This window comes from Vidua chalybeata, chromosome 5 (assembly GCF_026979565.1).
Source record: "Vidua chalybeata isolate OUT-0048 chromosome 5, bVidCha1 merged haplotype, whole genome shotgun sequence".
Taxonomy (NCBI): domain Eukaryota; kingdom Metazoa; phylum Chordata; class Aves; order Passeriformes; family Viduidae; genus Vidua; species Vidua chalybeata.
This window is the reverse complement of record NC_071534.1, coordinates 32,795,216-32,811,504: the sequence shown is the minus strand read 5'-3', so window position 1 is coordinate 32,811,504 and position 16,289 is coordinate 32,795,216. Positions and strand designations below refer to the sequence as shown.

The 16,289-nt window shown below is 46.5% G+C and overlaps 1 protein-coding gene and 1 long non-coding RNA gene across 5 annotated transcripts in view; one reads left to right on the top strand and one right to left on the bottom strand.

The window, feature by feature from the left end:
• Positions 1–11,638: 11,638 nt before the first annotated feature.
• Positions 11,639–14,420, bottom strand: LOC128788600 (uncharacterized). The gene is made up of 3 exons (XR_008431138.1): positions 13,962–14,420; positions 13,170–13,268; positions 11,639–11,882 (listed from the first exon to the last, which is right to left on the bottom strand). It is a non-coding gene; the product is annotated as an uncharacterized LOC128788600 (long non-coding RNA).
• A 366-nt stretch (positions 14,421–14,786) lies between these two features.
• Positions 14,787–16,289, top strand: part of TMTC2 (transmembrane O-mannosyltransferase targeting cadherins 2) — a 238,626-nt gene continuing 237,123 nt past the window's right edge. For 3 of the 4 annotated variants that reach the window (XM_053942254.1, XM_053942255.1, XM_053942256.1), the window contains exon 1: positions 14,787–15,156. In XM_053942254.1, the coding sequence (XP_053798229.1) occupies positions 15,074–15,156 (83 nt within the window). In that variant the 5' untranslated portion in view covers positions 14,787–15,073. The remainder of the gene's footprint in view (positions 15,157–16,289) is intronic. The other variant, XM_053942257.1, reaches the window with a different exon arrangement.

Genomic DNA, 16,289 nt, shown 5'->3' with positions numbered 1-16,289 from the left:
CAAATATGTGCAAAAATTAGACATTTCTCTTTTTGGTGTGTGTATAAATAACATTATAGCACTCTTCCCATAGAGTGTATGGCAAAGGTGGAAATACATTTACAGATAACCTATGTAAGCCACACCAGCTTTGGTGTCTTTGTACCAAAGCAATGATGATGTAAGTTAGTTAAGGATTTGCTCCTCGTTCACAAAACTGGCTCATGGCTCAGTTCCTTTTTGCTGGTAAAGCTCTTGGGTTACCAGCAGTACTTTTGGAGTCTTGTTTGGTAGTCCTTTTGCCTGGCTGGTGCTGCTTGGTGGCCCTGGGACAACGCCTTATCTGGCAATATTCATGACTAACTTTCAAAGTTGAATTCTTATTGTAGGAGGGTAGGAATTACAAATAAAGAACCTTTTTTCTTATCTGATTTCAGCCATGGCCAGGGTAAAAAAGCACTTTGTAGGTTGTTTGTGGGTTATTTGTACACACAGAGGATTGTGTCATAGGAACCTTTCAGCCAACTACCATCTGCTGCTGCTAATGGAAACAGTCTAAACCGGCACAAATTAGGCAAGTCTCTGAGATCAAGCCATAAGAAGAATGAAGAATTTGCAGTTAGTTAAATTTTCAAAATGGCATTCTAAAATGTGCGGGTTTCTTCCAAGTCCCTCGCTAAAATATGCTGCAATGTATAACAGTGCAGTGCCGAGGGTGAGTCCAGGGAAAGAGGGGATAACTATGAGGTAAAGACAGTTTCTTAGAAACAGCTGGAATATGCCCGGCAATTTGGATGGGTCTATATATTGTGGGTGCTGGGAATAGGCTCGTGAGGCAGGAATCACCTGGGAAAATGTATTTCAGCAATGGACTTTAATAGCACAAGACAACCAAGCAGACTACCTTGCATGTTTGTGTGATTAATAGCTGTGGTGAAGGGTTAGTGAGTAACAGCCTGATGCCAAATGGATATCAATGGGATCAAACCATACATTTGGCAGATATAGGAAGGAGCATTCATTGCTGCACACAGAATAAAGGAGACTGCAGCAGTGCCCCAAACCCCCAATAGAGCTCTGTCATGTGAACAAGAATCTGGCTGTAACCCTGCACAATAAGGACCACGCATGTACACATGTGCATGCAATTACATGGCATGAATGTAATAAGAGAAAATTGAATATAAAATATCACAGAAAGCCAATAATTCTGGTTTATATCCTTTCTCCTTGATGCATAAGAGAACCTGGCTATTCTAAAATCTGGGTTCTATTTACATAGCCAAATTTAATGCTCTTTCTTGTGCAAAATATGGTAGGAAGGAATTTAAAATATCAACAATCTCTAGACCTATTTATCTCTTTTCATGCCTCGCTCTGTATTAAGGAATAGACATTAGATGATTGAAACTGCAACAGTTCTGCTGAAGATATGACAAGTTACACCAGCTGCAAACATGATCCAAAATCTCTGACAATGTACCTGCCCTACAAAATAAGGATTTAATCACATGGTAGCCAGCATATGGGAAAATCCTTTTGTTGATCATGGAGGCTGCATGTCTTACTCATTAGCAGATTGAGGAAACTAAATTAAGGCCTTAACACAGGAAGTCAAATTTACCATGAGATGTATTCAGTAGGACATTGTTGTTTTCCAAAAATTCCTAATGGGATTAGAAAGGAAAAACATTATTTTTACCAACTTTATCTAAAAATTATAAGAAAACAATCTTACGATAGTAAATTTTCCTCAAGGTCGCTAGAGATTGATCAAAGTCCAAGTTTGCTATCACCAGTGTGTGAACACCTTGGTATAGACAGGCCAGTTTGGTGATGGTAAATTTCATGGGAGATAGAGCTAGGTATATTTTCCAAGGTATACTTTCCCAAGTAAACAAAGTAAGCAAACATTACTAGAATAAAAATAAGAAGAGATTAAATAATATTAGAAAGCTGCTACTTTGCAAAACACAGGGAATTCTCTCCTCTCTGACGATGTACATGTGACGGAAAAGTACTGGAATAGAGTCTCCAAATAATTTTATTTTTGGTGTGCACACTGGAGATTATAACCTTCATTTCACTGCATCCTATGGCACACATCAATGTAGCTGCAATCCAGAATGTATATGCAATAGCCAGTAGCCAAGCAATCAACTCATTGTTCACAGAAAGTATACAATTCTGTATTTATCTCTTTGTATGACACAGCAGGGGAGAAACTGGGTCACCTGCATTTCCTGAGTCACTGCATCACTTAAAAGCTACAAATGCTCCACTGGACTGATTAAACTTCTACAAATCTTGGGTATAAAGAAGCCCTCACATGTTTCATATTTTGCATTTTACCGTATTTAAAATAAAAGAAGAAATTGCCTTATCTCTAAATCAACGTAGAAATGTCCTTAAACTACTAAAAATGCAGCAATGTGTTTATTTCATCAAAAATTAAATTTAATGTGACTTTATTGCTAGCATGTGTTAATTATATTTTGAAGTATGGAGATAGAGGCCATCTGAGATTTTAATTCAGGATTTCATGTATACAAAGATGGATTCCTCAAAATGAGCAAGCAGATGAGAAGAAACATTAATTCCTGCTAATTTAGTTGCTGTTTCTGCTATATTGTTAATTAAGAACCTAGAACTACTTGAATTATCCTCTCTGGGTTTATCTATATTGCAGTAAAAAATGTCATTTAGTTCCAATATTATTATAAAAAATCAAACTGACTCTGTTGAGAGGGGTTCAAAGGTTTACACCCTATAATAATTTCCCCTTGTTTATTTAACTCTTGAGAATTGTACTTGTGCTGGTGTTAGATATGTCTTGGTAATGTTGACATATTCCCTCTGAAATAAGAGTAATCATGGTTTTCCTGGCTTTACTTCATGTTTATACAGCAGGAAGCCAGGATTGTCCTGAGGTAAAGAAGTAAATTAGGTTATTCCATAGAAAATCTGCAGGGATTGAGGTGGAAATTACACTTGCATCTTTGGCTGCTTTTTCTCTGCTGTGGGATGAAGATCTGATCTTGCTGCCACAGAGATGTATCATTTTTTGTCCAGTTTTCACAGCCAATATCCCAGGTTGTACATTTGAAGGACAAATAAAGTAGAAGTAGACAGATCTAGAATAAAAACTGTCTTTCAACATCTGCATCACAGTGTCAATAGCCTGAAAAGTAGAGGACTTATGGACAGCACAATGATTCGCTTCTTTCTATGGGAAGGAAGATGACAAGGAACAGATTTTCAGCTGCTGATGAAACTTTTCCATCTACTGGGCAATACAGCTGCCATGAAATGATGAGAGGCAGGATATGATACACAACTCATACTCCCTATCCTCCACCTGCACAAAATCCAGGCTGCACACTACAGACCTCTTGGTTATGTTGCAGGCATCCATCTGTCAAGTAGAACTTTTCTCAGAATTAGTGTCCTAGGCCAAATTAATCCCTGAGATAATTCCATTGTGTTTTGTCTAAGGAAATATCAATTACTGTGAATGGAAGGATGATCTCATGATGAAAGCAAATGAATGACTTAGAATCATGGCTGGGACCTTGGATGGATTCCTCTTCTGCTGTAGAGTTCTCATATGATTTGGATAAACTGATACAAATGCCAGTTGCCTTGATTTCCACCTGCATAAAATGAGGTTATTTCTAATTTACTTCCAGAGCCATCTTTTAAGAATCTGTATTTCTTTGAGCTGTTTTTATAAAAAGAAATAAAAAAAGCCCAACCTAACAAAACCAAACCAAACAAAAAAATTTCTAAAAACCAAAAACCAAAATAGGCAAATTGATATTTTTATAAAGCATGAGAAAAACAGTAAGAGGATCATGTTCTGGGAGATGACAAATAGACATATCTGCATTTAGTAAGTTTATACTGTCAACTTACTCTGAACAAGAAGGATTAAAAACTCTTTTTGATCTCTCTTTGAGCTATCTCAAAGGACATGGGAGATAGATATGCAAAGCAGATTAGGATTAGTCTAGAATGGAGTAATATTAAGGAAATAATCCTTGAAAATTCAAAAAGAGACTAAAAATTACCTTTTTCTCTGCCTCTGAGATATGCTCACCTATGAGTCATACAAATGCCCCTGCATATTGTGTGCATACAAGAAACTTCCCTTGAACTATCTTTTATTTTTTTTACTTTGTAGAGAGAGTCTGCATAATTAGATTAGGTCAAGTTAAAAATGCATTGGTTTTCTCTCTCCCTTTCTCTCCACCTCCCTTTCTCCAGCTCTGCAGCAATACTCTAGCTCCACTGACTGATATAAAGTAGGAATTGGTGCCTCCCAGAAATGTACATTGTTAAGAAATGTTAAAATCTCTCCCAAGTACTGATACAAGTCCTGTATGTGCTTGTTTTTCCTGCATCTGTTTAATTTTTTTGTCATATCTACAATATTTCATACATGTTTCCATGAAATTTTACAGCTTTGGAGTTGCAACTTATTTTTACTTTGGCTGACATTACTGATATTATTATTATCAAAACCCTAGCAAAAAAAAAAAAAAATCTTAGAGAACGCAGAAATACTGTTGTCTTTGAAGATTAACATGATCTTGTTAACACGAAAGGAAAACAACAGCTTGGATCCTAGTCCACAGAATCCAACAACATTACCTCTGTGGATCAGTGACTAATCGTGAAAGCAGCGTTTGGCTAAAGCATTCTCCTCTACTCCTCTTTCTCCACTTTTGATCAAATAAAATAATTTTTTCCTTCCTTAGATAGTACCAGTTTATTCTTGACTGCATGAGTATTTCAAAATGGACCAATGTTTACATTTCTGAGGTTCATTAAGCTACATTTTTGGGTGTCATTTGGATTGTTCAAAATTAGGCACAGTATGTTATGACATTTCTTTGATGGTATCTGAGCACAAGAACTGGCAAAAAAATGAAAAATTCCACTTAATTATTCCTATAGTAACATTTAATATCCAGTTACCTCATTCTAATCAAAACCCCTAGCAACTTTCAAGGGGTTAGCCTTTCTCTTCTCAGATGCTTTAAGGAAGTTGGCACAACTATTTTTTACAAGCTGCAGCAAATTAACCCAGTGTACAGAAATTGAGGTGTCTAATCTAATCTGTTGAGGGATCTGTACCACATGCATTACCCTGACATTTAAGGTCTCATAGTCAGTGACCAGTTAACCAAATCTGTCACTATGACAGACATGTATTTCTACATTTTGTGCCACAACATAATCTTTCAGGCACCATTTAGGTGAAATATCTTGTAGCATGGTGACTCAGAGTCCATAATGTCTTTAATGAAGAAATTTCCCAACTGGTATTAAAACAGATAACTTTTGAAATGAACAGGGCTAATGCCTTTATTAATGTTCAGCTCTTTATTAAAAAGATCAGCTGGGCAGGGGGCTCGACGCAGAGCTCGCCCCCGCGGTCGTAGCTTTCCCAGGCAGCCGGAAGGAAGGCGGCGTGCAGAGTCGGTCACTGGAGTCCCGAGCAGCAGCTGTCCTTTCTCCTTTCCTTGTGGCACACCGGTGGCCCGAGGATGAGGAGACGTGGTGTGCAGAGTCTGTTGCTGAAGTCCAGAACAACAGCTGTCCCCGCTCCTTCCGTGGTGGCAGCACCAGGGCTCTCTGTCTCTATCTCCCTGCTTCTCAGAGCCTAATATCGTCTGTTCTTTCTTAGGTGATGGCAACGGTTAAAAGCCAGTCAGGGGATGTGTTTCCCTCTTCCTCAGCTAGGGCATTTGTCTAGACTCCTCTATTGTGTTCAGTTTTTGATTTATATTCCTTTTTATCTCCTAAAAATACTCCCATGATCCTAAGGGGTTTTTATTTGCATGTTAGTCCCAGAATGGCAGCGTGGAGGGGTGGGAGGCCAGGTAGTTTAGAGAAAACAAACAGAGCAATTAGCTAATTAGCATTTCAATATCGGTACTTAGCTAGAGTTAGTAGTTTTCTTTTAGTGTTGCCATGGGAACTAGGAAAGCCCTGCCCGCATCTCTGGGGAACACCTGGAAACTGTTCATAACAAATCCCTCCTCTATTTCTTTGATCGGGCTTAAGCCCGCATCAACTTACAGTCTTTGGCTTTTGAGGGCTACCTTCTTTTGGCATTTGTATGCTTTACTCAGGCCTGAGGGTAATTCTAGTGTTCTTTAGAAACCAAGTTTTTAGGTAACTCCTTTGGCTAAAGGACACTTAGTCTTATTAAACAATTACCAAGTACTTAAACCTTTTCTATGGTACTTTTAACTCAGAAACAGTTATTAACACCTTACTGTATATCAGCCTCTAGCAAGTCTTCTTTAAAGTTAATTTTAAGTCCTCTGGTTTCTTAATTACTGTCCATGCACAAGAGGAGGCGGGTGACACTGTTGGGTCTGGTCTGGCATCTGGGGGTGGCACTGGTTCTTTGACTCTGGTGACGTGGATCCAACCTCTTTCTTAGGTCCGCACCACAGTGTGTGTGGTGAGTAGTACCTGGAAAGGTCCTTTGAATTTGGGGGTTAATGGAGTGGTAGTGTACCAGGACTTTATCAACACCCAATCCTCAGGACTGATGTGGGCATTGGCATCCAGAGGGGAAGTTTGGGAGAGATATCCCCTCTTTCGGAGGCCTTCTAGGGATTTTCCTATGACCTCTAAATATTTCTGAGTTGCTGCCTCCCCTTCCAGATAATCTGCTGTACTGAAAGGGGTGATTTAAAAAAAAGGGAGTCCAAACATTATTTCATAGGGAAAGACCCCTATGTCAGACCAAGGTCTGGTTCTGCTGCACAAGAGAGCGAGAAGTAAACACCTGAGCCAATTCATCTTTGTTTCTTCAATTAATTTAGTTAACACATTTTTAAGAGTTCTATTCATCCTTTCCACTCTTCTAGAGCTTTGAGGATGCCATGGGGTGTGCAATCTCCACCTTATCCCCAGGACTTTTGTTACTTGATGTAAAGTTTGAGTGACAAAATGTGGACCTTGGGCTAAGTCAATGTTATTGACTAGCCCATATCGTGGTATGATGTTTTCTAAGATTATCCATGCAACTTCCTGCACAGTTTCCTTTTTGGTTGGGAAAGCCTCCACCCAGTGAGTAAGGTGATCCATGATCACTAGTAAATGTTTGTACTTTAATTTTCCCATGCAGGATCAACTTTTGGGCTTCCTTTATCAGGATAGCTGCTGCTGCTGCGATTACTTGCAGGCAAGTTGGCCATCCTCTGGCTACTGGGTCTAGTAGTTTTGAGAGGTAGGCTATTGGCTTTTTTTTTTATCTTTCCCACTTAAATACATTCTTAGGGCTTCTTTGAGCAACTCATTCATGTTCTTTTCTTGCCAGTCCTCTATCTTTTCTAGTTTTTGTCTAATATCGGGTCAGGATTTGGTAACAAACTAGACCTTTAAGAGGACTTGACCCTCTGGGCTATCTGGGTCTATATTTGAATATAACTGGAATTTTCATTTTAGTTGGTTAAGCCAAATTGCCGAGGTCTCATCCTTCTCCTGAGTACCATCAAAGGCCAATTTTGTGTTGCTTCCCCTATGGATACTCTTTGATCCCTCTTATCATGACGGACCTATAGTCTCTCATGTTTTGCCTACCTTCTTGTTGGCTGGGTGTCCTGGTTTTGGACAAATTAGGGGAAAACACCTCCAAAGGAGCCCCCTATAGGAAACCAAACCCTCCGCAACCTCCCCCCCACCACCGGGTTCGGGAGGAATTCCTTCAGAGGGAAAGTGGAAAAAACTTGTTTATTAAGGCACAACAAAAAACACTCCCCAGCACAAGAGAAATAGCCCAAGATGACCACAGATGTTTTCACCAGTCCAAGGGGGTTGAGCTGTATCTCTCTTCGCCGCAGAGGGTACGCAGCTTCTTTCGCAGACCCCGGGGGAGCTCCTGCCCGGAGTAGGTCCGATGTCTTGGGGAGGGGGGGGGGGAGGGAACAACGGAAACCGGGAAAAAGGAAAAAAAAATGGCAAAAAAGCAAGCCAGCGAAAAGCAGAGGAAAAAAGAGAGGAAAGCAGAGCCAGCAAAGCATGCAGCCAGCAGCAAGCAAAAGCAGCAAGCAAGCAGCCAGCCGGGGGGGGGGGGGGGGGGAAGGAAGACAAAACAAACTGAGGACAGGGAACAAAAACCACGATTGGAATAATGAGCATGAAAATGTCCTGTCCCCACGACACTGGGACTCTAGTTGGTGTCCACCAAGGGCATCCCCTGGTTCCCTGGGGGCCCCAATCCACCCTCTCTTTCCCATATCTTCACCCCTGCTGCTCAGATCATCTGGACCTTTCTCAGAAAGAACAGAATGCTTAGAATAGCTCAGGTCTCCCCAGGTACAAATACTCAGCCCTAGAAATTGGTCCAACTGGCTAGATATTCCAACGGGGTCTTCCACTGAATTTCTTAGCTCTTTCCCAAATCCCCAGACTTTGGAAACTGCCAAAGGTGCATCCACAAACCTAACTCCCCCAGCTGCTCTACCCACAGGAACCCCTTTAACGGGAAAGAGCCCCTCCACCCTTGGTGCTTTGGATTGGGTGCCACAATACAGCCCTTTTTCTAAGACACCAGGCAGGGAAATAGTAGTGGAGACAGACACTGGAGGCCAGGGGGCATGCCAGGTGATGAACCAACCCTGGGCAAAGGTGGCCTCAGCTCCCAAGTGGGAGGAGGCAAGGAAACTCCAGCTGGAGAAGGGGAAGAGGGAGTTGGGGAGATGGTTGAAGAAACTAAGGGAAGGGATGATGAAACAGAGGTGGGAAAACGGGGGAAAGGAATCAGGGACTCAATAGGAGGGGCTGAAGGACCAACTGGGGAAACTGTTGGGGAAGTAACAGGAGCAGAAGGGGACAGGCAATCGAGGGGGTCTCATTCCTTTATTTTTCTAGTCTCCCCCTCTCTATTCCCTTTTGTCTTCCTCTCTATTTCTTTGTAACTTGCATATTCTCACAGTCTCATTATTTATAGAATTCTCCAGCCAGCAAGCTGCATGAGATAGTTGTTCTATATCAAGGCCCTCTCAGTTGTGGTTTTTTTTTTTTTTTTTTTTTTTTTTTTTTTTTTTTTTTGTGTTGGTTTAACTGATTACACATCCACTGATCTTGGGTTCCATACCACGGCCACTCTCCCTGTAATTCTAACTTCGGCCATACTTCCTATACTGTAATGTATCATCTTACTCTTGTCTAGACCCTTCATAGTCTCCCGAGAATCCCATTAGTCTAACAGTTGCCCCAAGGGGCTGTTAGTGGGAATTCTCTTTGCTTTGGAAGGATTTGCTCCTTTACTATAACCTCTTCCCATTTTCAGGCCTCAAAAACAAAACCAAAACAAAACAAACAAAAAAAAAAAAACCAAAAAAACCTTAAATGGTGCTTCTATCTAAAATGGAATATACTGACAGGCAGCTAAAGCGCTTCTGGCCCCTCCCAACTTCGTATTTTGAATCACTTGACTAAACTTAATCTCTTTTAACTAAATTCCCACTCTTGGTCCTACACTCTTGGCACTTTACATTGTCTCTTGGCCAGGACAATCACTAGTCACACTCTCATCTATTGCCTTCCGTTCTTTTTCTCTTTGGCCTAAGTTTTGAACTTCTTGATGGACTTTCTAGGCTTGTACCCCTGCTAAGTCTTGCCCAAACTCTTACTTGGCCTTTTGCCTAACCTTCTTACTAGGCTAGGGAAGCTTGGTCTCCCTGCCGAGGTAAGGTCGAACGTCCTGCAGAGCCTTACACTCGAACTCCGGCCAAGCCCCCTTGCCTGATTCTCTTACTAGGCTTGGGAAGCTTGGTCTCCCTGCCGAGGTAAGGTCGAACGTCCTGCCGAGCCTTACACTCAAACTCCGGCCAAGCCCCCTTGCCTGACCCTACTAGGCTTGGGAAGCTTGGTCTCCCTGCCGAGGTAAGTTCGAACGTCCTGCTGAGCCTTACACTCGAACTCCGGCCAAGTCCCCTTGCCTGACTCTCCTACTAGGCTTGGGAAGCTTGGTCTCCCTGCCGAGGTAAGGTCGAACGTCCTGCCGAGCCTTACACTCGAACTCCAGCCAAGCCCCCTTGCCTGACCCTACTAGGCTTGGGAAGCTTGGTCTCCCTGCTGAGATAAGGTCGAATGTCCTGCCGAGTCTTACACTCGAACTCCGGCCAAGCCCCCTTGCCTGACTCTCCTACTAGGCTTGGGAAGCTTGGTCTCCCTGCCGAGGTAAGGTCGAATGTCCTGCCGAGCCTTACACTCGAACTCCGGCCAAGTCCCCTTGCCTGACTCTCCTACTAGGCTTGGGAAGCTTGGTCTCCCTACCGAGGTAAGGTCGAACATCCTGCAGAGCCTTACACTCGAACTTCGGCCAAGCCCCCTTGCCTGACCCTACTAGGCTTGGGAAGCTTGGTCTCCCTGCCAAGGTAAGGTCGAACGTCCTGCCGAGCCTTACACTCGAACTTCGGCCAAGTCCCCTTGCCTGACCCTACTAGGCTTAGCTTGCTTGCCTTCCTGCCTTTCTGCTTACTCGGGTTAATGCCTGCTCTGACGGGGACATCCTGCCCTGCCTTCCAGGGACATTCCCCTATCTGCTCTGACAGGGACCTCCATCCATGCCTGCCATGGACATCCTACCTGCCCTGTTATCCTGTCCTGCCTGCTGGGGACATGCCCTTTGCCTGGCGGGACTTGCTGTTCCTGCCTGCTAGGACATCCCTCCCTACCTGCCCTGTCATCCTGTCCTGCCTAGCGGGGACATGCCCTCTGCCCGGTGGGGACATGACGCTCCTGCCTGCTTGGACATCCCACCTGCCCTGTTGTCCTGTCCTGCCTGGCAGGGACATGCCTTTTGCCTGTCGGGGACATGCTCTCTGTCTGCCAGGTACATGCCCTCTGCCTGCCAGGTACATGTCACTCCTGCCTGCTAGGACACCCCACCCTACCTGCCAGGGATATCCCACCTGCCGTCCTATCCCATCCTGCCAGCGCCGGGGACATGTCCTCTAGGACCTCAACATCGCACCTGCCCTGCTGGGGATATTCCCCTTGCCCTGATTGCCAGGGACTTACTTTGCCTATAGGGCACCTCCACACGCTCGGAGGGCCTGCTTTACTTCTAAGGAGACGCCTCAGTTGCTCCTCTATTCCACTCGCTTCCCCCCGTTCCCGGCCGGCCCCTTCGCAGGAGTCCAGAAACGCGGTACTAGCAGGTCCCTCTCGCTTCGGAGGTCCGAGCTGCCGGCCCCCGTCTCACTCACTCACTCACTCATTCGCTCGTCTCCCGGTTTTTCTTACCCATCCAATGTGTTGCTCGTCTCACACGGATCCTAGGGTCCGAAGGTAGCCAGCAACTCCCGAGGGTCCCTCCAAGCAGGTGGTCGAGATGTCCAGCTGTCCGGGGGTCCTCTTCGGGCGTGGCTATCCCGGACGAGCCCCCAAATTGAAATGAACAGGGCTAATGCCTTTATTAATGTTCAGCTCTTTATTAAAAAGATCAGCTGGGCAGGGGGCTCGACGCAGAGCTCGCCCCCGCGGTCGTAGCTTTCCCAGGCAGCCGGAAGGAAGGCGGCGTGCAGAGTCGGTCACTGGAGTCCCGAGCAGCAGCTGTCCTTTCTCCTTTCCTTGTGGCACACCGGTGGCCCGAGGATGAGGAGACGTGATGTGCAGAGTCTGTTGCTGAAGTCCAGAACAACAGCTGTCCCCGCTCCTTCCGTGGTGGCAGCACCAGGGCTCTCTGTCTCTATCTCCTGGCTTCTCAGAGCCTAATATCGTCTGTTCTTTCTTAGGTGATGGCGACGGTTAAAAGCCAGTCAGGGGATGTGTTTCCCTCTTCCTCAGCTAGGGCATTTGTCTAGACTCCTCTATTGTGTTCAGTTTTTGATTTATATTCCTTTTTATCTCCTAAAAATACTCCCATGATCCTAAGGGGTTTTTATTTGCATGTTAGTCCCAGAATGGCAGCGTGGAGGGGTGGGAGGCCAGGTAGTTTAGAGAAAACAAACAGAGCAATTAGCTAATTAGCATTTCAATATCGGTACTTAGCTAGAGTTAGTAGTTTTCTTTTAGTGTTGCCATGGGAACTAGGAAAGCCCTGCCCGCATCTCTGGGGAACACCTGGAAACTGTTCATAACAACTTTGATTGTCATATTTGCAATAAAGCAAAACAAAGTGAATTTGTCTACTAGGCTCTACACAGTAGATCAGCTGTTAGACTATGTAACTCTAGTTATCTTTACAATTACTGTTGTTATTATTATGTGTTATTACAACCCTACACCTCTTCCCTCTTCCCTGGCACTACAGCCTGTGACTTTCTGGAGGTAAAGACTGTTTTCAAAATATGTGCTTAGTGACAGATCTGAACTTCTAAATTAGCTCTTCTGACACCTTGTGGTTCCTGTACATCACATTGTAAATCTGCTATCAGAATGTTGTCTGATATCTCTCAATGATACAGTAAAATATAAAGTTATTCATAACTACATGTATTTAATACTTTTAACCAACTCTAAGAAGAGAAAGAATTATTTTATTATTATTTGATTTCTACCCTCTTGTTTTCTTTTGTGGCATTGTTTAACAGGGTCAATAGTTTTTATATTCAATTTGTCTCCAGGTTTCTGCACTGGCTCTTTCTGGCTTCTGCCCCTGGCATGGCCCAGTTTGTGGAGTTCCAGAGCTGACAAGTGAGGTGCTGCATGCACATGTTGCCATCTGTATCTTTCTACAAAGCAGGCTATCTCCACTGGAGACAGCTCTTGCCATTGCCATAAGGAATCTTACCCTTTGTTTCTACAAGAAACAAGAAATGTGTCAGCAAGATACACAGATCTTTGTGGATTCTTGTAGTGTAGATAAATCGACTGGGAGAGGCTGGTTCCAGTCACCCTGGAGCACTTGTGATGTCCTTGGGAGCAAGCACTCTCTATACGGTCTACACACTTCATCCCACCCTTTCTTGACACTTGCTTTTATTAGACAGTGCCTGGCTTTGTTAAGCTTTTTTTTTTTCCTGGAGGATCTATTTTGTTTCTAAAGCTTTTCTGCCAGATCTCATCTACCCCAGTCTGTAGTCCTACTCTTTGAAGAAAAAATACATATGCTTTTGATAGATAACAAGAGGCTTCTGCCACTATGACTTAGCAGCAATTATACTGCTTTTTATGCAGAGTTTATTAGGATGTTCTACAGAAGGAGCTGTACAAACCTGGTGTGTGAATTCAGCAATTCCACTGCAGCAAGGAGGACTAAGTCATGATAACTGGGATCTTGGCAGTAGGTCCAGAGGCATATTGAGAATTGGTGTCTGAAAGGAAGGATCACAGGTCTTCTGTTGAAGAGTACCAATTCTTTAAAATCTAAGTTACTATGTTCAGTGCTTCAGGCTGAAAAGTTTAATGCCAGATCAATGTGATCTGCTAATGGGTTCAGTAAGGCCCCTCAAAGCTTTAATGTTCTGAAAAAAATGCACCTCCCCCTATGTCTGCAATTACTGCCACTGATGGTGATAACACATTCCCTGAATCTAAGTAGAAGCAGCTGAGATGTTTGTGACACTTGGGGCAGACTTCCCAGGAGCACATTGAGCATTGCTTGAAAAGAGGTCTTAATGTACTTCTTATATTTTGAGGTTGCAAAGAACAGCATTAAATAATCACATAGGGGAGAAAGAAAACTTGTTAAAAGTTCCCCAATTTATTAGACACAGCTTGATGAACAGACTCCCATTCTTCTGGGACAGCATGATGTGCCTCTTGATGGAAATCATGAGGAAACAGTTACATAAAAGGGCTGGCTAACAGCGAAAGGAGGCAATGTTTTAAAATTTTTCTATAAAAAGAGAAATAATCAGCTGGATGGACCCAAATCCTTTCTGTAACTTCATGCCTCTGTATCTCATGAATTCTGGAAGATGGTTTCAGTGCATTATTTTCCACAGCTGGCTTTCTGGTCTATTTATCTGTTCTACTCAAAGTGCACCATCTCTGGCTATACCCACCCCTCCTCTCGTGGGCAGTAGTTGTGGGGCTGTCCTGAGGGAGCACCAGCTTGCAGCGCTCCTTGCCTTGGGGTGTGTTTGTTTCCGACCCTCTCTGACAAGTTTAACTGTAAGCTAAGCTAAGTGCTCCCTATGGATGTTCACTCTGATAAATAGCAGGCTGTGGGCAAGTGTGGAGCCCCCTGCTCTGGCATCCCATCCCCAATATAGGTATAGCCCTTCTCTTTGCTCCTCATCTGACCTATTCAGCACGGCTGAGTAAAAAGAAAGAAAAAAAGGGGGAAAAAGGGAAACAGGAAAACAAGAAAAATAAAGACGGGAAATGGAAGAGGAGAAAAGGGGAACAGAGAAAAGGGGAAAATAAAGGGAAAAAAGTCAAAGAGAAAACAGAATGGAACAGGAAAACGGAAAAAGGAGAAAAGGGGAAGGACAATAAGCCCTGATTGTGCCCAGCTGGCAGTGAGACCCGGCCCAGCCCACGGCCCAGCCCACGGCCCAGCCCACGGCCCAGCCCACGGCCCAGCCCACGGCCCAGCCCACGGCCCAGCCCACGGCCCAGCCCACGGCCCAGCCCGTGTCGGCGGGGCCGGAGCGGGCGCGCGGTCGGCTCCGCCGCCGGCACGCGGAGCGGGCGCGGGGCGGGGCGGGCGCGGAGGGCGGCGCGGGGCAGGCCCGTACGCAGGCGCGGTGGGAGCCCGGGGCACCCCACGCGGGCGCTCCCAGAGCCTCGGCGGCGGCGCCCGACTCGGCAGCGAGGGGGGCGCGGGCGGGGAACGGAGCTGCGGCGGCGCCGGGGCGCCGCGGAAGGAAGGCGGGAGCCGGAGCCGGAGCCCGAGCCCCGCCCTGCCTCGCTCCGCTCCGCTCAGCCCCGCTCTGCTGTCGCCGCCGATCGCCCCGCTGCCATGGGGTAGGGGCGGCGGAGCGGGGGACGCCGTCAGGCTGTGGCCGCCGGCGGAGCACGTAGCGGAGCCCGGCGGAGCACGTAGCGGAGCCCCGCGGTGCCGGGGGGCGCGGGGAACGAGAGGGTCAGGCGCGGCGGGGCTGGCGCGGGAGGCTGGGCAGGGCAGGAGGCTGCCCCGGTGCGAGAGGCGGCGGCGGTGGAAGGCGGAGAGATGATCGCGGAGTTGTTGAGCAGCGCCCTGGGGCTTGCCCTGTACCTCAATACCCTGAGCGCCGACTTCTGCTACGATGACAGGTAGGGCGGGGAGCGGCGGGGCTGGGCGGGCAGGGGTTGCTCACCTGTCGGGAGCGGAGATTCGGCCGCCCCCCTTCTGGTGCCCTGGGCGGCGCCGGAGGGTCCCGGGGCTTTGGAGGCTCGGACTCGGTCCTCTCCAGCCCCACGTAGCGGGACGGACTCGCCGATCCACGTTGGCATGTCCTGGGCTGCTCCCTTATGCGCGGTGTCAGCGGGGTGCCCCGCCGCCTCCCGTCCCGTTCCCCAGCTCCGCCGGGACCGAGCGCCCACGGGAAGTTGCTGTGCGCTGCCGGGCTGCGCTGGGCGGCCGCGGGGACCGGAGCCCCGCCGGCCGGGAGCGCCGCTGGGCTGGCTTGGGCTGCCCACCTGCTCCTCTCCTGGCCGTACCTGCCCGCCGGAGCTGCGGAAAGGCGCTGTTCTTAGTCGGGGGAAATTCGGATTTGTGCCTTTTCCGGTGGCTTAATCTGATCGCATTTAAAACAGATGCATAATTATAATGTATTATTAGGGAGAACAGCACGCCTGGCTAAACTTATTAACCGTCCTGGGGTGATTCATGCTCCATTGGAATTAAACCATCCAAAAAGTGAGCCGGGATTGACTTTGACAGCGTTTCATCAGCCTCTCTCCTCTGTGGTCAGAGACTGTCTGCCCCGGGGGCGGGTGGGTGGGGGGCTCCGCTGGGCCCGGCGCGGCTCTCCCGGCCTCGTCCCATCCCGGCAGCGCGGCTGGAATCCTGCGGGAGCCGGCAGCTGGCCACGCGTGCGGGGCTGCCTGTGCGGGAGAGAGAGAGCGAGGAGTGCCCCTGGGTGGGTGTGTGAGCAGAGGGTCTTACGGCATGGCTCAGGTTCACGATGCCAGCGAACTCCGTGAGCAGCTGTCAGGCAGGGTTGTGCCTTGGAGCCTTTGGTGTGAGAGGAGGAAGCACGGCGAGGTGGGGTGAGGGATGTACCTGATCAGGATGATGTTTGCTGCTGAATTGAACTTCCCGGCATGCTGATGGGATTCGAAAGGGTCAGATGCGTTTTTGATTAGGCATTTGCCTTGGAAAATAACCTGCCTGTCCTGCAGTAATTAGTTACTAAACTTGGAATTTTCCTCCTTTAAGCTGTGTTACAGTGCACCTGCCGTGT